The sequence below is a fragment of the Dinoponera quadriceps genome, unplaced genomic scaffold, assembly GCF_001313825.1.
Source record: "Dinoponera quadriceps isolate SergipeBrazil2010 unplaced genomic scaffold, ASM131382v1 scaffold591, whole genome shotgun sequence".
Taxonomy (NCBI): domain Eukaryota; kingdom Metazoa; phylum Arthropoda; class Insecta; order Hymenoptera; family Formicidae; genus Dinoponera; species Dinoponera quadriceps.
This window is the reverse complement of record NW_014554680.1, coordinates 364,907-390,113: the sequence shown is the minus strand read 5'-3', so window position 1 is coordinate 390,113 and position 25,207 is coordinate 364,907. Positions and strand designations below refer to the sequence as shown.

The 25,207-nt window shown below is 41.2% G+C and overlaps 1 protein-coding gene across 4 annotated transcripts; it reads right to left on the bottom strand.

Moving 5' to 3' along the window:
- Positions 1-69: 69 nt before the first annotated feature.
- On the bottom strand, positions 70-24,959 carry LOC106740815 (copper-transporting ATPase 1). 4 transcript variants are annotated; one of them, XM_014612230.1, is made up of 15 exons: positions 24,637-24,958; positions 24,261-24,330; positions 23,287-23,365; positions 9,936-10,321; positions 9,146-9,429; positions 8,849-9,070; positions 8,310-8,539; positions 8,044-8,233; positions 7,727-7,960; positions 6,133-7,003; positions 5,001-5,596; positions 4,715-4,918; positions 3,920-4,140; positions 2,868-3,032; positions 70-841 (listed from the first exon to the last, which is right to left on the bottom strand). In XM_014612230.1, exons 2-15 carry the CDS (start codon positions 24,322-24,324, stop codon positions 709-711), a joined length of 3,879 nt encoding a protein of 1,292 aa, XP_014467716.1. In that variant the 5' UTR covers positions 24,325-24,330; positions 24,637-24,958; the 3' UTR covers positions 70-708. The 4 variants fall into 4 exon arrangements, with proteins under 4 accessions (XP_014467716.1, XP_014467713.1, XP_014467715.1 ...); XM_014612227.1 differs by having other exon boundaries at positions 709-841; positions 24,688-24,959; XM_014612229.1 differs by lacking the exon at positions 24,637-24,958 and adding an exon at positions 24,566-24,584 and having other exon boundaries at positions 709-841.
- Between the last annotated feature and the right edge of the window lie 248 nt (positions 24,960-25,207).

Sequence of the window (25,207 nt, the reverse complement as noted above, 5' to 3'; positions counted from 1 at the left end):
CGCGTTCATAGAAGTGAAAAAAGGAGCGTATATGTGTGTGTGATTTCACGTAATAAATATACTACATCATACACGGGAAGCGCATAACTTAGGAATTTATTTATATTATATTTCAAACATGATAAAAATGTACATCCTTCTCTCGTCCGGTGCTCAAATTAAGTACATCTGCATGTAACGTGCATAGAGGAGACCTGTATTTGTCAATGAAACTATCGACGGCGGTAAAAAAAAAGGAGAGAAAAAGTACTGTTACCCTGTTACATCGATAAGTTTACAGCTAAATTACCGATACACGCAATTCGCGTTTGAAATTACACGGGCCGATTACGGACGCGAGATAATCGCTCGGGGAGACGCGCGAAGCGACGTGCTCTCGTGCGAATTTGCTGGCACTACTTTCGATAAAACGTACTTTTTTTTCATTAATTTGGCAGAGTATATGCGAGAAAACACGCGTATCGTTCGATAAGACTATATATATATACATACACGCACACCTATACACAAGTATTTCGTAAAAGAATATTATTTCAGACAGCGATGAGACTATTTACATGGTTTTTTCTGTTAACGCGCCCCGTGATGAGAGAAACGCAATACTAAAAATAATGTTCTTTTTAATGGTTTAACGAAGCGTCGAGTTAACAGAAGAGAGAGAGAAAAAAAATGCTCGTCGGAAGTGTATTTTCTCTCGCAGCGAGTCAATTACACGGGAGTAATGTCCATCGGGTCCTTCGCGTTTTTGCGATATCTCGAAAAATCGACAGCCAAATCGATCTCATCTACCTCCTCGCCGAGAAGATGCCCCTCTACATCGAGCTTTGACTTCCCGAATATTCTGTAAATAGATTTCGCGATGCCAGAGAGAGGTTTGATTAACGAGCATCGTGTGAAGTAATGTCATCGATGTCGCACGTGCAATGTGTTAGCTGAATATAATAATTCGAAGCGATTTAAGCTAAATTACTCATTGTTAGATCCGATCGCAGGTATTACTACAAAGATATCAATCATACTATAAAACTATGAAACAAAATGAGTTGCACTAGTTAAATGTGTTAGGTATAGTAAACTGCCACTCTTCGCGAGCCGCATATGCATGAGGAACAATACATTACCGACTTTGTGTTTCTGACAAATGTTTTTTCCCATATCCAGCAGATCGTTCAGGATGGTCTACTTAAACCCGAGAAAGAAGTTCACGAGAATTCTCGGATTTTTCCAGGCATAAACAAATTTCCCGAGAATTTCAGATTTTTCCATAGGTGATAGGCCTGTTATTTATTCGTTAGGTTTCATGATGAAAAAGCTACGTGATCTTAAACAGGAGGTACGGTGAGAGATATACAAGCGAAGAGCGATTGCGAAGATATTAGTAACAAAAAGAAAACATAAATGGATAGTTAAGTTAACGATGATATAATTCTTAGAGAATATACGAACATTTATTTTATTTACATAATATTGTAGAATCTCGAGGTCTATGATACAATACAATCGACAACCTGCGAAACGTTGGTGAAATATTGCAGAACAGTTCCTGTTCTTCATACGATTCACACGTTCTTTCACATGTATTTTTCACACGTTCATTGTACAATGTACGATATTTACACACGGTAGAAGATATTCTCTAAGTTCAATGATACCCTTTGATCGTACAATGCTTTTCTCAGTCTTATGTTCTGTTTTTAAATAACAAACTAATTTTCGTCGAATAACAAACGAAAGTTTCGCGGTACCGCAAGAGAAAGAACTGTGAACGATAAAAGACAATGATGTAGCATCGGTCAACTTTAACAATCGATTACTATGAAAATAATTTAATACGCGTGCGAGGAATTTCTCACAGCCTGTTTGTCGCCACACGTACTTTTCAAGGAACACACGTTCGGATATAAAAATTGAATATAAAATATTCAATATGAACGGAATGTACATGAAATATACAAAAAAAAGACTGATTCGCTCGTCACGAAAATATGTGTGATGAAAAAGTCATGAACAATTCAATGATGCATATTTAATATATTAAGTATCTTAAATACAATTTCTTCTCTTAGGGTTAGTTACGCTTGATTCCCATTGGTTAGTTAGTCACGCCTCAGGTATTATTTGTACAAATAATAGAGCGTTATATTGCGTTAATAGAGGTAAATCGGTCGTAACGATCGACTGCGTTAACGCTTTCCGATCAAACTTCTCCCAATCGCACGTTAAGAAACGTAAGCCTGTTCTTTTCAGATGCATTGGAACACACACATTGTTCCTTTTCCCTTATACAGAGTGGGGCAGCAATTATTACTACCTTTTGAGTATATCTTTTAGAAAGAAAAATATTTTACTAACGACTAATAAAAAAAGTTCACAGTTACAGAAAGTGTTCGAAGCGATGATCGTTAATATCAATGTACAATTTCCGTTGATAAATTCTGCAAATTCTGTTGACGAATTGCTCTCCTACTCCCACATTTCGAAGATACACAAAGTGGTAACAACTATATCGCCTCACTCTGCATATTCATTTCATTCTAAAGGAAGAAGGTACAACCCAGTACAACCAAGGAACACACCTGTATTCTCTCACGTGCAAAATATAAGCTCAACAGTACGAGTTTAATCTACAAGTGGAAGAACGAAAGGAGAATCAGTAAATCGCACGAAATCGTCTCGCGGACGATCTCGCGAACAGCGTTAACGCACCGGAAATGCGCCCCGAAAATATTAGTACACCCAATAGAAGTGACTGAAAAGTTCTCTCTCTCCATATTAAAGTAGGTAGATAGATTTGTTCTACGCAACATCAGGCAACAGAGTTATTGCAGTCCTGCGAGTCGGCAAGCATCACACCCGTGCGCGCATACCTGGATAACGTGGAGGTCGACCTGTGCATGACCGGCACGACCGAGTCATCCAGTCCACGATGGAGAGATATCGCGTCCATGTCGATCATCCGCGCCGTGGAATGGGCGTGCATAGCTGTTAGATATTCCGAGGTCTCCAGGGTGACTTTAGTCGGCTTACGATAGCTGCGCATAACGAATCGAGACGCATCAAAACCAAGTCTGTTACTTTATTACTAAGATTTATACTAATATTTTTATTCTAATTAATTCTAATTAATTCTAAGTGTCTACTCTAGTTAATGCTTTTAATTATTTCTCTTAATTAATGTTTTTAATATTGAATTCTAATTTGACATCCATAGGTCGAATTGTTTCGAGCCGAAAATTAAAGTCCTATAGTTGTTTAATCTTAAATTGTTGCCCGTGTAAACACTTCATTCTTTTCTTCTAAAACGTGAAAAAATTTACTTTCTATCTTTATCTCGCACCACTTTCTCTCTTAAATTATCTATTTTAAAAATAATCATTGCGCCAAATTTGTCAAATTTGCCTTTTGTACACTTGAAACTATAATATCTGTACATTGAATAAGCACATTTATAGATATTTAAGTAATAGCATGTGAAAAAGTTACTGGGTCTCGTAGATCCTGTGCCAAATTAAACAGCAAAAAATAAGGGTGCCAACGAAGGGTTAACACATTGTTAATCGATCGGGTGGATCACCTTTTCTTCTCTGTGATTGTTGATCGATCGATCAGCTTAAACTTTGAAATTCTATTCCAGAAGAGAATTATTATTTTTATTTTTACATTTTATCATATTGATTCCTATATCGCAAGATTGATGAAAATTCGAATCACGATATGTTACTACGTGTTTCCGAAGTGGCTTTTAAAACCTGGTAAGGCGCAACTCGCGCGGTTGGCAACGTGTTGAATTAATTTTCAGCATTTCTTCACATAGCGAAGGTCTCAGGTATCACAGGCGAATTAGTCGCAAGAAACAGGCAAGAACAAATAATGACAAAGCTTGATTAACGCTGCGGTGAAAGAGAAAGAATGTACTTACAATTTCAACAACAAAGAACTTCCTACCACCGACACTGAACTTAAAGCCATGGCGGCTGAGGACATCCACGGTTCCAGAAAGAAGCCGAAGGAGCTGAATATTCCGGCGGCTATGGGAATACCCAGGAGATTGTAGATACTAGCGAATAAGAAATTCAACCGTATCCTGCGGACCGTTTTCCGCGACAAGTCTAGACACGCGATCACGTCCAGTAGATCGTTCTGCAAGAAGATACGACGTGCAACGATACGTATGAAACACGCCGCTTAAGATTTCTGAACACGAACTGCTATAACCATAAATATAGACATAGAGAGAAGCCACAGGAAACGTCTTTGGAAAATTCCAAAGTGTTTTCAAATTAGAAAATTGACACTTCAACCCTGGAAGTCGATCATGAATCTTCTCTAGCATGAATTCGTGAAAAGTGTAATTTCCAATTTGAATTTTTTAGTTTAATTCTAATTCTGAAATTTTCTAAATTAAATTTAAATTCGACATCTAAATTTTCCAAATTTAGAAATTCGAATTAAATTAAATCTTCCACTTTTCTTCGGGAACACTTGGAATTTTCATTTTTCACGTTTTCGCCTTAGGAAAAAATTACATAATCGATAGCCAGATTGGCTGAAATCCTAGTCACATGGTCACTTGCAACTTCCTCGAAAGAAGGCAAACCTAAAGCAATATCGCTGTTTCTTCTTTAATCTAAATTTACGTCTCATATTCACGATTACGGCAATTCGTGTGCAAAAGCCTTCGTGCTAACTGCAAGATGCCTTTGTGAAAACATACACGCATCAGGACCACGTCGGCGGCCTCCACGGCGACGTCGGTGCCGGACGAGATGGCGATCCCGACGTCCGACTGTGCGAGAGCGGGACTGTCGTTGACACCGTCTCCCACCATAGCGACCCTCAGACCTTGATCCTGCAGTCTCTGAATCTTCGCCACCTTGTGCGACGGTAATACCTCCGCGAACACTCGGCTGATGCCGACCTATTCAGGAAGCGGGGCGAATTAAACAAACGATGATGCGAACCGCACGATGCTGATAATAATTATGAGATCTCGTCCGTACCTGCCTGGCAATCGAAGCCGCGGTCTTCTTGTTGTCGCCTGTCAGCAGGATCACTTCCAAGCCCATCTTCTTCAAGGTGTAGACCGCGAGGTGTGCCTCCGGCTTCACGGTGTCAGCGACGCTGATCATCGCCACCAGGACATTGTTCACCGCGGCTAAAACGGCGGTGTGGCCCAGATCCTCTTCGCTGGCCATCCTCGCCTCGACCTCCTGCGGGATGGTGATCGCGTTTCTACGCATCCACTCTCTGTTGCCGATGCAGACCTCGTAGACGTCGTCGATGTTACGGTCGCCTTGGGAATCCGGACTTAACAGTAATTGCAGATCTAAGTTCTGTATCTCCTGCGACGAGGCAGCGATCGGCACGTTGTCGATGGGCACGTTGTTGAGATTGTACGTGCCAGTCAGCTCCGTGTTCGTCTGATTCGCATAGTTGATCAGCTTATCGGATTTCAGCGCGTCGGACAGCGCGACGTTCAGCGCGGCGTTCAGATGGGACACCCTGCACTTGAGACCGCAGCCGGCGACCGCCTGGAAATTCGTGCACTGCCCGGTAGTTTCCGACCCGATCGTGTCCTTCACGTAACGCACGATCGCTGCAAAATTAGAAATCCCAAAATAACGCACGAAGCTTTCGCGGTATAAAAAACACACTGGGTTTGGTTCTCTAGTTGAAGCCGGGTTTCCGACGTTTCGTGAACATTGCTAAGAATAAGTTCGCTTCGTCGGAGAGAAAGTAACCTGATAATTGCAACCTGGTAATTTATCAGTATCGGGCTGCTTCTTTTTTTCTGGTGAAGTGAAAAATACGATACCAATTCGGAAACTAAGTCCAGCGCATCACTAATTAATATCTATTAACATTCAACATTTGGAGCTTTCCCGGCGTGGAGGGATGCATCTTTTGTGCACTTGTTTCTAACGCTTTATGTACATCTCAGTTTAATTCATCGGAAAAGGGAGGAGAAACTGAATAATTACTCGTTATCACATTCTCTCCCTTCCCCCCTCTCTGTGTCTGAAACGTGTTCACGAAACGTTAGAAATAAATCCATAAAGAACAACACGGCTGCAATCTGGAAGGCAAATCGGACGATGCATCAGGATCTCGCACCTACAAGATCACACTCACCCGACGCGATGGGATGCTCGCTATTGACCTCCGCCGTGCCGATGATGAGCAGCAGTCTCACCAGGGGGTGGACCCTCTCGCTGACGAACAACGCGACCCTGGTGACGACGGGCACACCGTTCGTCAGCGTGCCCGTCTTGTCAAAGACGATACATTTCACCTTGTGCGCGTTCTCCAACGGCTCCGCGCCTTTGATCAAGATGCCGTTGGTCGCGCCCACCCCGGTACCGACCATAACCGCGGTCGGCGTCGCCAGGCCGAGCGCACAGGGGCAGGCGATCGCGAGCACCGCCAACGCGCTGCGGAAGGCGTACTGGAAGATGATCTCTTCGCGGTTTATGCCGTGTTTATCGATCTGATCGTCGTGCGATATCGGCAGCTTCTCGATGTTCACGTAGCCGACGACGATCCAGATTATCAGCGTCACCACGGACACCACGATGACCATGGGTATGAAGTAGCCGGCGATCTTGTCGGCCAGGTGCTGGATGGGCGCCTTGTTCGTCTGAGCCTCCTCCACCAGCCGCACGATCTGCGCCAGGGTCGTGTGCTCGCCCGTGTGCGTCGCGGTGATCAGCAACGGGCCGTTCTGGTTGATCGAACCGCCGATCACCATCGAGTCCTTTTTCTTCAGTACCGGCATGCTCTCGCCCGTGATCAGGCTCTCGTCGCAGGTCGACTGACCGGACAGAACGCGCCCGTCGACCGGCACCTTCGCGCCCTGAACTACCTTCAGCACATCGCCGCGCTGCACCAGGTCAACGCCGATCAAACGCTCGGTGAGAATTTCGTTGTTGGGCCCGAGCGAGACCAGCACCGCGTCCGTGGCCTTCAAAGACAGCAGCTTCGAGAGAGCCTCGGACGTTTTGCCCTGAAACGGAGGAAAATGCATCCTTCTGGTATTCGCGAGAAACTTTATCGTGCGTCTTCTCACGAAAGATTAAATTTGTGTATATATATATATTTTTTTTTCTATATATTTTTATACACATTATGACACATTATTTTTATATATTCTTGTAATTATATGTATTTTCTTATTATATTCTTGTTTTATTGTTAAAAAGATTAACCCGCGCATTTTAAGATAAATATATTAATTAATTAATTTAGAAAAAAGGACCTACAAGAACTTTTGAGTTTATACGGTTTCTGCGGTTTACTCGGTGCAATTATATTAAATATAAATTAAGTCTACAAATAAATCCAATAGTCCGGATTAAAATGTTTAATCATCAATACGTAAAACTAAACATTTCGGCCTCGGATCCTCGTTAGTGGTGTCACAAAGCAAAAAATTATTTACACGTCAAAGTTAACGAGTACATTTAGTGTTTTAAGTTGGCTCTTGACTGTTCCACCAGAAAACAAGTGACGCGAAAAAGATGTGAACAACGCATTCTTCAGTCTGTGTTACAAATGAAAAACAGTCTAAGAAGATACCCAATCGAAGTTTAGAAAGAAGAGCCTGTGATTAATTAATTAAATTTGATACATGTAAGGCTGGATTTGGCTTCCGGTTTAGAGCCGCGTTTTTCGCGAGAAGTTTCACAAATGAAGATGAAATTAACAATCGTTGTGCAACAGATGATACCTTCGCCACGTGTTCGAGCCATCTTCCCAAACTGATGAACACCAAGAGCATCGGCGGGGTGTCGAAGAACGTTAGCGGACTGACGTTTTGTTGCATTACCAAAGCGGCGACGAGGACGGCGATGGAGTAAAGGTACGAAATCGTGGTGGTCATTGAGATCAGAACGTCCATGTTAGTCGTACCGTGCTTGAGAGCCTTGTAGGCTTGCACGTAGAAGTGCCAGCCGCCGAAGAACTGTACATAAGGAGTGAAAAAAACGATCAACTCGAACTTCTTGCACGACAAGCATAAGCGAGATCGCGTCATCACGCGCATACCTGCACCGGCGTGGAAAATATGAACAGCAATAGATTCTCCCAAGAGAGACCAGGTACTATGCAACACATCTCTTGGTGCGTCTTGTGCTCGACGGACATGACCACCATGAAATATATCATCGCTATCATGCAGGGGACTCCGAAGATTAGAGACACCAAGAACGCCGTTCGCCATTTGCTTATCTCTTCCCTGTGGAGAAGCGAGTCATTAGGAAAGCCTCGGCGGCCGCGATTGGGTAAAGTAATTTCACAAAGGCGAGACTCACTTTTGATCCAGGTAATCCCTATTCTCTTTGTCCCGATTGCTGAACAGACTGGCCGTGAAACCTAATTTATTAATACTTTCGACTATGTCCCTCACACCGGTCTTCTCCGTGTCGTACTTGAACTTCCCCCGCTGCGTCGCCAAAGCCACCACCGCCATTCGTACACCGGGCAATTTCCTCACGGTCGATTCTATCTTATTGACGCAAGACGCACACGTCATCCCCAGGATCTGAAATTAATTAATAACCAAGAACGCGCGATGTCCCCTTCGCAAAGCAGCGCCGTATGTTTCTCGCTTTCCATAATTTAAAATAAATTGAAGGAGTGAAATTCAAAAATAAAATTCAAATGAAAGGAAGTGAAATTTTAAGCGAATGAAATAATATTTCGTATTTCTTTTATCTTCTTTTGTTGTGAAAATCGCGTCACTTCGCAGACGTGATCTCTTTTCAAAAGACGGAAAACAAAGCTCGGAGTTTAATCTGCTGATATATGAAATCTCCGAAACCGATCTAAAATAAATCCCCGGTCGCTTTACCTTCAATTCGACTTCTCCTTCCCCGGTCCCGGACTCCTCTATCAGAGTAGTGGGGAAACCTAATTCCGATATACTGGAAGCAATGTCCACCGCTCGTATTTTGTCGGGATCGTACGTGACTTCCGCCTTGGCAGCCATCAGCGCCACCAGTATGTTGTTTACCCCGTATAACTTCTTGCAGTGTTTCTCTATCGCGGCGACGCAGGACGCGCAAGTCATACCCTGTGAAAGTAACGGCCTTGTTACACGAGCAATCCGTGAGACTCGCTTTCAAAGAGCGAGCGGAACACAACGTACGGTAATATGCAGGAAACACTTTGATAATTGTCCCTTCACATCACCGGCACCGTTCATTTGCACCGACAGTTCCACCTTCTTCTGGTTGTTGTTAACAACCAAGATCGGTGGCGCTCGAAAAATTTTGCTGTTGACTTCCTTCACGTACGCGGTGAAACCCATGTCTTCTATATATGTTGCTATCTGATCGGCCGTTACGTCACCGCTGCTGTAAGAAACTTTGGCCTCTTTACCTTCCAGGCTGACATCCACGACCTTTATGCCGGGTTTTTCGGACAGAACACCTGCAATAGGAGATGCACGGCCTTTAGGATTGTCTATCTGTTAGATATTTGACGCTTTGACTGCCAAGCTGATACACACGAGTCACACGGTATTTAAAGTTACGGTATGGATAACGACTTCGCTCCCCATCTAATTCGCGAGATAAACTCTCAACCACAATCTTGAATACTGCAGATACTCCTCGCAAAGGAAGAGAAAATCTAAGAAAAATAAGGAAGAATTTAAGAGAGATAGGATAGAATTCAAGATCTAAGGAAGAGAAGAAACAAAACAAAATCTATGGAAGATAAGGTAGCATTTAAGGAGATCTAAGAAAGATAAAAAATCGAAGATTTCGAAAGGATAAGATAATTTGGGATACCTGTGAGATAAAAAAGTATCTAAGATGTACGAAAGATAAGACAGAATGTAGGAAACAGATACACAATTGCAGTGACAGTTAAAATATTGAGTATTTCCTGTTTATTTCGATTACACTCCTTTCGAGTGCACTCCTCCCACGTACCGGTGATATTCTTCACACACGACGAGCAGGTCATCCCATCCACGTGTATGCTGCAGATACCGATGGCAGGCAGTGCGGAGATGTCTTTGGCTTCGTTCCTAGCGTTGTCGGACGCCGGTAGACTAGCGGTGAATCCCATGTCTTCGATAGCCTCTGCCAGATCCTGCGGCGTGGTCTCGCGCGTTTTGTACTCGATGTAGCCAGCCTTCTCCGCCAAGACCACCCTGATGTTGACGACGTCGGGTCGAGCGCTGATCATCCCCTCGATATTTCTCACGCAACTCTGGCATGTCATGCCCTCGATGTCGATCTTCACCGTGCTCGTCTCCGCGAGCTGTCCCGCTTGGGACTCGACGACTTCGTTATCGGTGTCATCGTTGCCTTCCCTGGAAAAATGTTTTTTTACGGAATATTCAGACGTACGTAGGTGGTTTTACGTGCAAAATATCGATAGTTCCCTCGACGAAGCTGCGCTCGGCTCCGAGTTCCGGCTTTGACAAGGAAGAATAGGTGCGGTTGCAAGACTGTTGCGGAACTGCTTTTCTCTTTGTATCTATCTGTTATCTTTGTATCTATTGCTGTTACCCCACTACTATTACTACCATGAATTTATTCGAAGATTCGCAATTCAAGTTGGACAATAGCACGCATTGCGACATCGACTTTGCTACCCGCACGGAGCTAAGAATGAGACATTCATATTCAAACCACGTCATTTCCTTTGGTCCCTAATACATTGGATTACTCGAGAAGTTCGGCTCGATTTTTTAGGCAAATTTTACTCTATTGCAGCCGATGGGAACGATTAAGTGATTGAAAATCGAACCGATCTTTTTGACTGACCCGATATCTCGCATGTTCTGATTCTAACGCCCGAGATACTCGAAGAATCACGTTGCTAAGAAGTAAATCGTCACGATAATGGCGTTTTTGTTCCCGAGAAATTTTAAATATATATGATATTACGTGTAGAAAAATAACTTAAGCTGCGCCAAAACACATGATAGATTTTTCAACTTACTGTACAGTTTATATATAGGGTTATATATAGGATGAGACAATAACCATTACCTTATTGAGTATCTTCAAAATATGAGAATGTAGGAGATAAATTCATTTATCAAAAATCGCATTGATATCAATAGTAATCACTTTAAACACCTCTAAGTGCAAACTTCTCTTCATTTTCATTTAGTCATTAATAAAATATTTTTGTTTCTCTAATATCCAAGATAGTAATAATTATTGCCTCACCCTATATAATTCAACGAGATCGAAAGAAGAATTCAGAGCGAAGAATTCACCATACGAATGAAAAGTCACTCGAATTCGAGTGACTCGGTGGTCGCTCTGCCTTTTTGCTAAGATTTCACTCCAAGAAATTTCGAGAGTGGTTTTGTTCCCAAATAAACAATTCTAAAACTGTTACAATTCTTAATTTGAAGATATCAGTTTTTCTATCCAACACTTTTCCTCCATTCGTGAAAATTATTCTTCAATAACAAGAATATGGCATCTTTAATGGGATTATAATATATAAAATGTCTTCACATGCATGTGGAAGCAAGTTTTATCTTCATATAAGATTAAATATTCTTATTTATACATGTGAAAATATGAGTCTTGATCGATACTAATTTTTTCCATACAACTCGCGCGCGTTTGGCAATGTGTTAACGTTCACCGATGCATCGTCGTATTATACAATACACCGACGATCATACGCCAATCGGTTATCGCTGGTTTCGCAAAAAATACGCGCCCCATTATCTCCCGCGGTTCGCCGATAACGACGACGGTATGTCGACCGCGGAAGCGGATTCACGCGAGTGCTTCAACGAGAGACTTTCTGCTATAGACTGCAGACGAACTGAAACTCGTCCGGTACGAAATTAATTGGTTTATCGTCTCATTAAATCGCGTACCCATATCAATTTAGGTCTCCGCGCGCGCACGCGAGATAAACGCTCGCGAAATCGACCTGCTGGGCTTCACTTGGTTAGCGCAGATTTCACGCGAAAGACATGGGTGGGATCGTTTGAAGAACGAAGAGTATACTAGATATCGTAGATACGAAGTATCGCGAAGTTAACGGAAATCACGATAATTATCATTACGAGCGGATATACCGGATCGTGTTCAATAAGTTCGCAGGTATTTTCGCGAAGAATTCGAAGTCGATGTTTCCATAGTTAGGTGTAATTTTATTTTTTCGTTTTTTTTTCCAATGATCTTTTGTCATTGAAAAAAAAAGGTTAATACATTAGTGGATAAAACTATGTCTATTGTGAAAGTATCGGCTTTGAATTTTTCACAAAAACCTTCATGAAATTATCGAGCAACTCGAGGAAAGGAAGAATTAATTAACTCGAATTGACTTGAATTAACATGACAATGAACGAATCAAACGTGTTAGGTCTGTTCATTGTAAACGTTCATTTGATCGATCTTTTTTCTCCGTGCGATATATCGACAAAGCCACCATGCCGAAAGGCAGCCGCGAAGAACGATCGATGTCGCAGAATTATTTCAATCTGTCAATTGTCGCAAGCTTACCAAAGGGCATCGATGGTGTCGTAGGTTTCGTTAAGGAGAGGCTGCTTGTCCTCCTTCTTCGTCATTGTTCTTAAAGTCGTTTTCCTCACACTGTTGCGAATTCGCAAAACGACTGAGCACTTTTATCAATCAATTTCGAGTACGTTAGATAAGCCGCCGACTAAACTAACGCTCAAGGCGAAATTCAAATGAAAAATCAATAAATTATCCTTCGAGGCAAAAAAAATGTGACGACGGTGATAACGTCGGTGATGTGTAATAAATTACAACTGTCGAAAAGTCACGATTTGCCGAAGCGCAGAGATCTCCCGAAATTCCCTATTCCGCGAGACACGCTACTTCGGCGGAAGATACGTTGTCGGTGTTTTTCTCCGTGTATTATTTTTACAAGCGATAAGCTTCCGGCAAGTTTGTTCGGCACAGCGAGCGAATTATCATGAATTAGTGCAGATAATAGATTCACGATTCGCAAATACGAAAACGAGGCGCACGCAGTGTCGGGACGCTTGAGGCGGAAAATTCTAGTTCATTGTCTAGGTCTTCCTATCCTCGCGTTTCGATAAGGATCGCGATGACGCAGCGTGAGAATCGCGTCCGATTTCGATCCACACTTCGAATTCGCAGTGTGAGATCGCGTGGTAACTTCCACTCGGCTGAAACTCGGAAAATCCGGCGAAGTTCACGGGAGAATTGCGAGAACGAATCTCTCTCCGTCTCTCCTTCGCGGGAAAACGCGAATTTCCTCTGTACCGCGCGCGACGATTTTTTCCTTTCTTTGCAACCGAATCGATTTTCCACAATAACAAAACAATGTCTCGAAGAACAAGTGGTCTCAAGTGGGGCACGACGTCGAAAAATACGTGCGCTATTCGTACCGAATTGATATCACGGAGCAACTGATAACCGCGGTAATCGTTGATCGATGAGCCACCCCGCGCACGACACGTTTTTGCCCACGGCACTTCTTCCGCCGGCCGAGAGAGGAGATCGTATAAGAGCTGGTCGATGAGTGTCGTGCCGACAATATTCCTTCCTCCGTCGTCCTTGGAAAAGGCGTAGGAGGAAGCGTTCGATGACGCGCGGAATAGTTCCTCGAGTTCCCCTGGCTGACCTGTGATCGTGGTCGGATTTTACCTGATCTTAATTCATCTACCGCCCGAGTCGAAATTTGAGTTCTACGCTGAACTTTTAATTCCACAGTAGGAAGTAAAAACAGCGAAATAGGCTCGCAGAATTCCAATTCTAACAATATAATTTACTCCTACATTGACTATGTCGGTGTGAATTGAAGTTCCACTGTTTTAACGTCAAAATAAATGTTTCACGATAAAATTAAAATCAAATCTGCAGAATTAAAGAGTTCAAGAGAGAAGCTAATAAGTGCGAGTATCGTGAAAGTAGGTTTTTATCAAGCTATAGGCAGTTTAAACAGGCGCAAATTATCCTTAAGAGCATCTAAGTACATTGATAGATATTTTCAGTCTCAACTATACCACTTTTTTGGTTTTAACCATAATATATATATAACAATATTATTAATAATATTAATATAGTAACAGTACGTGCAAGGTTATTATTATTGACACTATAGTCACACTCACTAGAAAAATGATCCTCTTAATTATAATTCATTTACTATGGTTTATAGTTATGGTATTATAATTATTACGAATACCAAATATTTTTCTCTTGGCATTTGATTTTCTCTAGCATTAAAATTTCCACGAAATTTTCATTGTCGACGAAGTACTCGCCCTTTATCTTGCGCATTCCTATCTTGCCGGGTGATTTTTGTCGATTGACGTCAACCGTCCTGGTAGTATTGATTCATACGTTGCTCGCGTACGCGTATGCATCTTACGATTGAAACGACGCATGCGATTGCAATTGAAATGACTCTTTCGCGATCGAGATAAGACATATCGTGTACACTTATACGTTATTAAAATTAGGCCAAATTATTTTCTTAAGTTTGTTCAGATCAACTCATCGTAGAAGATTTATGATCGGCGCTAAATCAAAATTTGTTTCTACCTGTTAGCCGAAGTGCTCTCAGTTTATTTATTTACTTTCGCACCTACCATACGAATTACGTTAAGTTTAATCAATCAATTCGGATTTGATATTTGAAGATCGATTTTTGAAATGAAATTTTTCAACATTCGCTCAAACCGTGCGTGTTCACAGAGTTATTTATTTAGTTTCGTATCTAATACGTAAAAAATTTTAAATTACAATTAAGCAATATTTGGACTTAACATTTGAAGATAATTAATTAAAATAAAATTTCTCCGCTCACAGATTATACCACTGTACATATTCATGAGGTGAATAATTTTCTATCGTCATGTAAATTTTTCTAGAAAAAAAAAAAAAGAAAAGAGAAAGTTTATTCAAAGTCTATTCAAAGTACTGCAAATTACAGTGACATTGCAGAAAACTTAGTTATCTTCTTTATCAATATTCATTATTGAATAATAATGGTTCTTTCTGCGTGATAAGCGCTTATACGATGCGCAGCACGTGAAAGTTTGAAAGGCAAGGACAAGTTCACAAGTCGTAATGTCGCACGTACACCACGCATTTCGTTGTCGTAAAACTCACGATTTTCCAAATGCGCGAGTAAGAAAGTCTCTTAATCGTTAAACACGCGCTACATTTTATCGCAGCAAAATCTCAAAATTAAATACGATGACGGAGACGACACGTGATAAATCGAGCATTATCGACGTCGAACCAACGACTATTATCGATGCACCGGTGTGCATCGTGAAACAAAGCGTCGCTCGTCGAACAGGTGCAATCTAGTATCGCGCGATATCGCTTAGGAAAGAGTGAAGATAGTTGAACCACGATTTTTATTTCTTGCAGTAAAGTTTTTCCTGAAAGCGAAAATAGTTTATCAACGACTAGATGAAAAGAATGAAAAGGTTTGCATTTTACAGACGTTATATACGTTCGAAGCGACGACCATTGGTATCGATATAATTTCTGTTGGATACATTTTTCTCTCACTCTTACGTTTCGAAGATATTCTAGGTGGTAATGATTATTGCCTTCTTCTGTAGTACGCGAGATACAGATCGCGGAACTGTCGATTTAAATTTGAACGACTGAGCGTGAAAGTTTGCGCGAATTCAGTAAGGGGCTTCACGCTTTCTGCTCGTGGAACTTTCGTTCGGCGAGCTCGCACATATCGCTCATACGTATGTGTGCGTGCGCGTATCAGACGGTACGTGTAATTGCGTGCTATACGGTGTGCACAAAAGGAGTACTAATGATGCCGATGACGTCGAGATAATTATGTTGTTTCGATACGTGCTCAACATTCCTTGTAATTCGCGAGAAGATATCGAGCGAAATTCTCATGTGCACATTCTCTATTATACGCAGATACGGGTACCACGAATATGAGAGCGAGTCTCACACAGGATACAGGATGCAATTTTACACGCGAGATCACGAAGTGGCCCACGCGACTCATTTCGCATTTAACGCGAATCTAACTTTCACAGATAACTTCTGTAAAGTCCAAAAAGACAGTTTGACTTCGCATAATCGCAAAATCAAAAAAAATTTCTAAGACAAAAAATTTAAGATTTTTTTCTAAAAAAAAAAACAAAAAAAAACAACCTTTTTTTAATTTGTTTTTGATTTCTATTTATGTTACTTCTTTAAATTAAGTTCTTTTATACTTACTTAAATTACCACCAAACTTTCATTCTAACAGCGCCATAGTCGGGGTAAATCTTGATTCAATAAAAATACTATTGAAATAGATACTCGAGTTATTAAAGCAATATGTAAAGATACTCGAGTAAATAAATATAAATAAATAGACTCGAGTTATTAGAACAATATATAAAGTATTAATTTCAATAATGCTGAATATTGAATCAACACAGTAAAAAATTTTAAGTTAAAAACGATTCACTGAAAACTTTGTGTTACTTCAACCCTTAAATGCATGAATTTTTTTTATTACTGAATTATTTTTTTTTTTGGTTCATAGGTAGTCCCAGAAAATGAGAAAAATATTTTAAAAAATCTGAAGCATATGTTGAGCATTGCCTTTGTGCCTTTTGGATTGTATATTTCGTTCTAAGGAAGAATTTGGTCTTCCATGTTTAGATGTGTCTCTGATCTCGACAAAGAGGAAAAATAAATATGTTGCAAATTTGCAACACTACACATTTAAGGGTTAATGTGAGGAATATATTAAAAAGTATACAAATATAATATTATATTAACACATTTAACTTGTCAACATATGTTAAAGTAATGTAAAATTTCAGTGGATAAGTTTAACGCAAAATGTTTTACTGTGAAAAAGAGGATTTACTCCAATTACGGCGCTGTTGGCCAATTCGATTGATATGCAACAGAACCCTTTCTTTTCCGTACGATACAAAAGTCGCATTGAGTGCGATATAAGAAGTCCAACGTTTGACTTACTTTTCACGGTAATTTTGCGCCGAGATAAAAAAAATCCCGTTAGGCAACGGTAGTTCGCACGTCGCAAAAACGATACTGACCCGAGCAACCTTGCATTTTCCCGAGATGTCGAATGGATCGTCTCTTTCGCTGCCGAAATGTTGGCTAAATCGCGATAGCTCAGCTTCACACGATGGACCAAAGGACCCCTGAACCTCCGCATCATCATGTTACGTTGAACGCACCACGATGTCACGCGATAACTCCTCACGTTCGTCCGCCGAGAAACCGCGAATTCATCGATGCATCGCGTTTAAACGTCTTCTTCGTCTTCTCGACTACTCGAAGCTTCGATGTAATCTCCCGTCAATGATTCGATCGCGATAATTTCGCAATAATGTCGTCACTACGGCAGCAAAACGGTCGATCGGAACCACGTGTGACCGCGATAATTCACTAAAATAATTTTCGCCGCTCTTCCGCGAGGCCAAGGCGGGAACTTGGCCCTGAGGACGAAGCGAGAAACTTTCGACGTCCCCTCAGACCCACCGTCACTATCACAACAACAATGAGAACAACGCCGTGGCACTCAGGATCTTCTCGAATGCACAAATAACGCGATATCGTGAGGAGACACTTTCCATTCAGGCCGTGAATACAAATGAAATGCAGCAGCAGTTGGATTTGTCGCGCCACGTGTCCAAATAAAAATGACGATTCTTCGCGATGGAGCCTCTAAAATAAGCAAGGGTAACGTACGCACGGCAATGCGAGATATTACACGTGCTCGACCAGCGCGAGCCGTCGCGAGAGTGAACACTCGCCGCAATCAGGTAGACTTGACTCTACCTGGCCCACCCTTGGACCGGTCGAGAGAGAGAAAGGCGTGCTCCACATCGTGCCGGTGGACCCTCCTGGTAAGATTGAAGGATATCTCACGTGTGTCTCCGTTTGGCGAGGTAGGAAGAGAGAGGCAGTACAAGAGAGAGAGAGAGAGAGAGAGAGAGAGACAAAGAGGAAACATCGTACGTTTAACTTAATAACCTGAGCTCTGTAACCTGAAATTCTGGTATGAATTTTTCTTCGTGTTTTAGAGGAATTAGAAAGTCTCTTTCTATCAGGTGTTTCCGAAATAAATCGAGCGCTGCGTTGCCAGGTGAGAGAATTCTATATTTCGGGGCAGCGATTATGCAATTTTTCCTTAGAATGAAAACATGAAAAGTTTCACGCAAATTCAACAATCATGTCCGAACTTTTCGAACTGTGAAAATGTAAGATTTTTCACGTTTCCATGCTAAGAAGAAATTACGTGATCCCTGCCTCCAAATATGGGATTCTCTCACCTAACTTGAATTTTTTCGCCTTGAAAGTTGACGGAGGAAAGGCGGAAATTTGGTGAAAATGTAGATACTTTTCAATAGAAACAGAGTCAGTGTTTATGGCTCTATGGCATCCCAGTCCAAAATATTAATCAATTTGAATCCAGTGATTTTATTTTTCGCACATTTAACTATGCAATCGTTCTGCAATTTGTGAAAAAATTCATGCAAAATCAGGATGAGTAAACAGTGAACAATTCCACTCAAAGTTATACCATTAGTCCAGAGCTCTATTCACGAATTACTTTGAAGTTAAAGGCGTTAATTTCGCACAAATAGCGGGAGATAACGAAGGAAATTAAAGAGGTCGAGTCATTTTGCTTGTGTCCTCGGAAATGTTGAAATAAGAAATTGCTCGTATATTTTGAAGTAATACCGAGGAAAGCATTTCACTTATTGTAAAAAAGATCGCATGAGCTCTTAAAATCCTGCATTTGATAACGCGGACTTGATTTTTACTGATAATTTCTGAGAGCGAATATATAACGAGCTGGGTTCCGCGAAAGCATTAAGTAGGATCTTCAGTAATATCCGCAAGAACTACATCCAAGAATTACTCGACTAATTAGAAGCGGAGAAGAAGTTCTCTTCTTATCGAGAACTTAATCAAGACTATTCCGCGATATCTCGCGATCTTTGATATCATCGATTAAAGTATCGGATTCGGCGAAATTGATGAACATGTGCAATAGATAATCAGACAGCTGTCAAAATTAGATATATACATGTCAAAATTAGATATGTATATGTAATTTTGACAGCTGTTCGATTATCTACTAAGCATGTTCGTAATTGAGATAAATCATAGGTTCGCTTCGTCGTATTTTTTTGTGTTCTGAAACATGTAAAAAAAATCTGCAACTGTCCTGTGACCGACTGTACCTACAAGAATAGAGGAATTTAAAGATACGCGCCCAATACCCGCAATTCAGTTCTTGTTCTTGTGTCTCACAATGTGGAAGTCAAATTTCATTTCAAAAAATCGAACCGAACTTTTCGACTGACTCGATGTCCGCCGGCTAACGTGGCTCGATAACAAAGCTGCATCGTCACCATCGCATTCGTACACACGAGCCCGCTTAATGGCTATTAAACCACGAAGAACTGAATGTAATTTATTGTCGCGGGCGCTGTTTATCGCGAGACAACGTGCTCATGCTTAATAAAACAAGAATGGTCAGCGAGACCAATTCAATTTCGTTGACCGTATTATCCGAAGAATTTACTTCTGGATGAAAGTCCGTCTGGACATGGTCGCATTAATGCTAATCGCTTGGACAAATCGAAGTAATGCCCCTCGATAATTACTCTTTGAACACGAAACGCTGTACGAAATAATCATCGATTAACTTATCAATTGACTTATTAATTATCTTATTCATTAGCTTTATCAAAACGACTTCATTGAGAGATTGCAAGTGCGTTTTTTGTATGTATTCACAGGAGAAAAATGTCTGTTCAACAAGAAAATGTGAGTGATAATCTGAAAAGAATAAAAGATAAAGTCAAGTTGTTTTTTTTAAACGAAAATAGAAGATTTTTAGTAATGCGCAATTATCTAATATTTGATCCAGTCGCCTCCATTATCAATTATTGTTTGGTAAATTATCACCCACACTTTCTTGTTGAATTGACTGTATCGATAGAAGCAGTCGGTAATGCCATAATTAAAGTAAATTTTCTTGATTCGATAACGATATTATTGAAACTAACACTCGAATTGTTAAAAATAATATATTATAACAATAATGTATTAGTTTCTTCCCGTATAAGCATGGAAACATATAGAAAATTTCATGTAATAGTGATTTTCTCATCATCAAGTTGCAATATCGGCGTTATTTTCTCTTTCTTCTAAACTAAGTTATTAAAACAATATATAATGTATGTCTTAGTTTCAACAATATAGCTATTAAATTGAGGAGATTCGCTCCGATTATGGCGCCGTTGGCCAATTCTACTGATACATCTTTTTCCCATATAAATATACGGAAATATATAGAATTTTATGCGATGATATTCTGTATTAAGTTCATTTTTTCCTCCCTCTCTCTCTCTTTTTTCTCACTCTCATTCAACGAAAACTTGCCGGTTGCAACGATACGATGTTTATGGGAGACCGATGACGCGCACGTAGCGTAATTCAACAGACGAGCATTAATTATGAACGCGGAAAATCCTGAAAAATCCTCGGATCTTACGCAGGTAGAAGAAGCGCAAATGAATTTCGGAACTTACCGGAATGCAGGCGTGTCGATTAATACGTTGTACTTCCACATGTTACGGTACTTCCGCGTCATTTTATGTCGTTCGAAGGCTCGCATGTGTATTGGCTCGATCTTTCGAGTTTCTGAGCGAGTTCAAACACACAAACTCCGAATTCGCACTTTTCGCGTCGTGTGAGCGATTTGCCTATGCGCGCTTTTCCACTATTTTTTCGACCCCACTCTTTCTCTCTTTCTCTCTCTCTCTCTCTCTCTTTCTCTCTCTCTCTCCCCTTCTTCTTTCTCTTTTCTGAACACGAAACGCGTTACGACCTCGGCGAAGGTCTCATAACGGAGTCGTCGCACATCTCACGCGAGTTATTAACGGATTCCATCGCTCGCCGATATTGCGGAACGCGCAATTCCGCGCAAGTGCGCGCGCGTACGATAATAACACTGACGGGAAGAGAAGCAGCTGTTAATACGTCTAGCTTTTCATACCACCACGAGCGTAATTGAATCGAATGGAACGACGATCTAGGGAACGATCCGATTTCGATACGCGATATCGATACGCTCCGTTTACGAATTATCATCCCGTGACAGGGACCTATAGCATCCTCGCGACCTTGTTGTAAAACAGTGTCGCGTTATCGCGCTGTGTCAGGCCGACGAGAGGGAAATTCTCTGGTCGTTCATAACCGGAGAACTCTCGACTATAATTAAATACGACACCGCGACAACGCGAATGAACGACGACGCAAGTGGACACACGGTACTCCGGTTTCCGTAAACTCCGAATTACCTGACGCGTAAGGAGAACTTGTTGCGGTCTCGGATCGCGCTGTGAATAAAAGCACGTGTGTCGGTGAGCCGACACCGATGCGCTTTCATCCGTAAAACCCATATCAGACTAAAGTCAGTATTCATAATCGGATCTTATATTTAAGAAGGTATTCTAATCTGGACATTCGTTTTTTGGGAATTAAAATAAGAAAATAAGAAAAACTATTAAAGCTACGGAGTTGGGGTTTTGCACGAATATTTATTCGTGTTTAGATTTATTCGTGTTTGAAGTGACACTAAAAACTTTTATAATTCATTTGATTAAAAATTATACAAGCTAGAAATCGACGCGCAAGCCGTGTTGCGAAATGTGCGCTCAATCAGATTTCGCTGATATCCGTGCAAAAACTCTAGTTCTGTAGATTTAATAATTTTTCTTACTTTCATTGCAAAAAATCAGCTTGAAAACGGGTCATTGAAGGCATTGAAGATCGAGGATTGTGAGCTCGAACTTGATCAATCGGCACAAAGCGAGCCAAGATAAAAGTTAGTTGCTTTGTCGAATTTTAATCTTTAAGTCACAAGGATGGTGGAAGGTTAATTAATCGCGTAAGTCCGAAAAAATATTCGGCAAAAAATAATGCGAAAATATATGCGTTATCACTCGTCAAACATATTATCTACCCTTGGTTTTAATAATATATTCGCATCGAGATCGGTTCGCCTTCCTCCTCTTTCCTCGGTCATATATCTTGAGAGTCTTATTTTATATAATTTATTCTGACCCACAATCCCCAATCTGAAATACACAATCTGATACGGGCTGAACACGTTGACTGCCACGCTGATTTTCACTGATTATTTCGATGTAAAAATGTACAGAATAAATTCGATAAACAATGGCAATTCACAATGTATATATTCGTTTCATCGGCTCCTCCATTATATATTTAATCGTGTATGTAATTGGAGTTACGTTTTATATGCAGATTAATGAGACGCAGCGATATTATGGCACCGGTGACGATCATCGTATTAACGATCCGAGCGCGACGGGTCGTCGTGAGGACGCGGAAAACGCTCGGAGTTTTCTCTCCGATGCAGCATCACGAAATCTCGCATTCGCTTTACTTCCGCGACGGAGAACTCGACGATTTGCATGTGTATGCACACCGAAGAACCGAACAGCCGAACGATTACTTCGCAACTGATAGTGCCTTGGTTTACCAAAGTAATTTAAGGTAACCTTGAACTTTATCCAGAGAAATTATTTAGCAGCGCGTGAGCGATAACTCGCCCGCGCGTGCAAAGTCAATGCAAACGAATTTTTCGTACGCCCCGAGCGACAATTAAAATGCAATCACGTCGAGGCATTAAAAGCGTGGCTGATGTTGCGTGTGCAAATTGCGGCACGTTACAAATGATGCGGCTGACAGTGTGAGATAAGATAACTCAATAATGAAATATCTCTCTCTTTTTTCTCTCTTGCGAATTTATTCCAAGTTACGAATGTGTACAATTTTTACGTAACAAGAGACATCGAAATCTGTACGAACAGTTGCTCGCTTGAAACGACGCTTGTCTCAAATGAGATTTGAATTCAGGTTTGAATTCAGAATTAGATGTGAGCTTTTCATTTGAGAATCGTAATTACAGATATAACGTCAATTATATCATTCGAATCGACTGAAAATCGACTCATATCTAATTCCGAATTCAAATCTGAAGTATTTTACATGAGACAAGTTTCAAACGACAACAATACACAGGAAATGAATGCCACTGAAATCAATGCCAAAGACCTTGGATTAGTTCCGCATGACTTATCGGCGATTGTTTATTCAAGGTTCCTAAATCGCGCGCGTTAGAAGCTAATTGGAAAATCCATTAGGACCTATTGTTATTTGGACAGACGTGGATTATAGACTTTCGGTCTCACTGACGTAGAATTATAGACTTTCTCCTCGTAACAAAAAAATGTATTTCACTCACGTATTCTTCGCAGGTCGGCTCTCCGTCTTGGAGTCGTCTGGCCGTTCACCTTGACGTTGATCGACGTCGCTCTTCCCTTCTGTAGAGAAAGTTTACACATTGTACAAATGTTTATGACACTTTTATGACACTTTGATTACACATTTATGACATTTAACAGATACCTTGTACTTTAAGTAGTTATTTAGATAATTGTGACACGTGACAGATACTCCAATTTAGATATCAAATTTTTGTTAACATATGTGCTCGATAGAGCTCAGTATTGTTTCTCTTTTATGTTGCATTGCTTATAATATTTATATGTAAAAATACCTTAATTAGTTATACTTCAAACAGTTATTTAGATAATTACAACAACTGATAGATACTGCAGTTTAACTACTGAATGTTTTTAATTATATGTCAGAGGTTGTTCAGTGTTGTTCTTCTCTTCTACAAATGTTACGTATTGAACAATTATTTACTTGTAACAGATATTTTAAGCAACAATTAGTTATGATAACTGACTAACGTTACAGTTTAGGTATTGAGTTTCCTGAATCATATGTTTCATGTCACAGTAAAGAATCTTGACTAATTCCTCCATGATTCCCATATGATTGAAAATACTCATCATAGCCCGGGAAAACAAATTATATATAATCATATAAAATTATGTACAATTATAATCATATGTAATTTATATATGAATTTTATCTCTACGTGGCTACATATATAATTATATATGTCCATATGAAATAAAAATACCGTTGAATGCGGAGAAAGCATTTCGATTGAATTGAGTGTTTACATCATGACAGCCATAAACATAAGCTTCAGTTACTTCAGTTGCATTCGCATAACAATACCTTTTATAAATGTAGGACACACATATAATTATATATGATTACACATGGACATATATGGACAAGATTCATGTGCGATCATTTTTTCCCGGTAGCCTATTCCCTGGAAAAACGAAATCAACATACCTCCGTCAACATCCACACGGCTGCCATTCCACCGACTACGTTCCTCTGCCTTCGCCGCCTCCATTCTCCTCTGCAAGCAGACAAAGTTACAAGCATATTAGAGCGAATCATGCCAATCGTCTCACTGCCTTCAGCATCTGACACACACGCATTCGCACAATGCGCACAATAGCGCGACGCGCCACACACGACACGCGTGATGCAGCAGAAGGCTATTGCTAAGAATGCATCGTCGAAATAGGACTGACAAAGGCTACAGACACGCAGCTGTGTCTTTCGTCTACTTCCGGGTGCATGATACTTGCAACGAGACAATGACAAACGCACTTGCGCGTGCACGCATACCCACACACACACACACACACACCACGCGTACCGCTCACATACGGGTCCTCCCGCAACTTTTCATGCGAGCACAGGATATAACCTGACTGACGTCTCGCGCGCTTCTCCTCGGTGCTGGACTACGGACGACCGTCGGGATGCGGCAAGACGACGCATCACTCGACTGCGCGGGTCCGCGCGAGCCTGCTCACCGAGGAGGGTGGACGGAGAAAGCGGATTAGCCGTCGCGCGAACGAGATCGCGCGAATTTCCTCGGGCACGCTCCTGCCTGTCGCACCCTCGCCACTCCGGAGTCACATCCACGGCGTTCGGCGCGGTCGCGGAGCGAACGTGAATTAAAGGAGAAGCGAGAATGACGCGCGAAAAAGACTCGTTGCGCAATCTCGCGGCCGATTGCCGCAACTCGCTATGGCGGACGAGCGCGCGCGCGCGCTGACTCAGAGCAAAGTTCGAAAAGCTAAAGGTGGACTCACAATACACGCCTTTGGCAGAGAAAGCGGTTTTGCGGTTCTCTTTCGTAAAATTCGTGAATCTGATTGGCGTATGCTCTTAGATTTAATCAAGATTAAGGCCCGTGTCAGACAACGGATTGAAGTTTGAGA

What these genes read in the sequence shown, in the direction of transcription:
- LOC106740815 (XM_014612227.1), bottom strand. Translation starts at nt 24,324, where the DNA reads ATGGAGGCGGCGAAGGCAGAGGAACGTAGTCGGTGGAATGGCAGCCGT. An exon ending in AGTTCTTTGTTGTTGAAATT is followed by an intron (nt 3,033 to 3,919) that starts GTAAGTACATTC and finishes CGTTATGCGCAG; the next exon opens with CTATCGTAAGCCGACTAAAG. An exon ending in TCGACCTCCACGTTATCCAG is followed by an intron (nt 842 to 2,867) that starts GTATGCGCGCAC and finishes ATCTATTTACAG; the next exon opens with AATATTCGGGAAGTCAAAGC.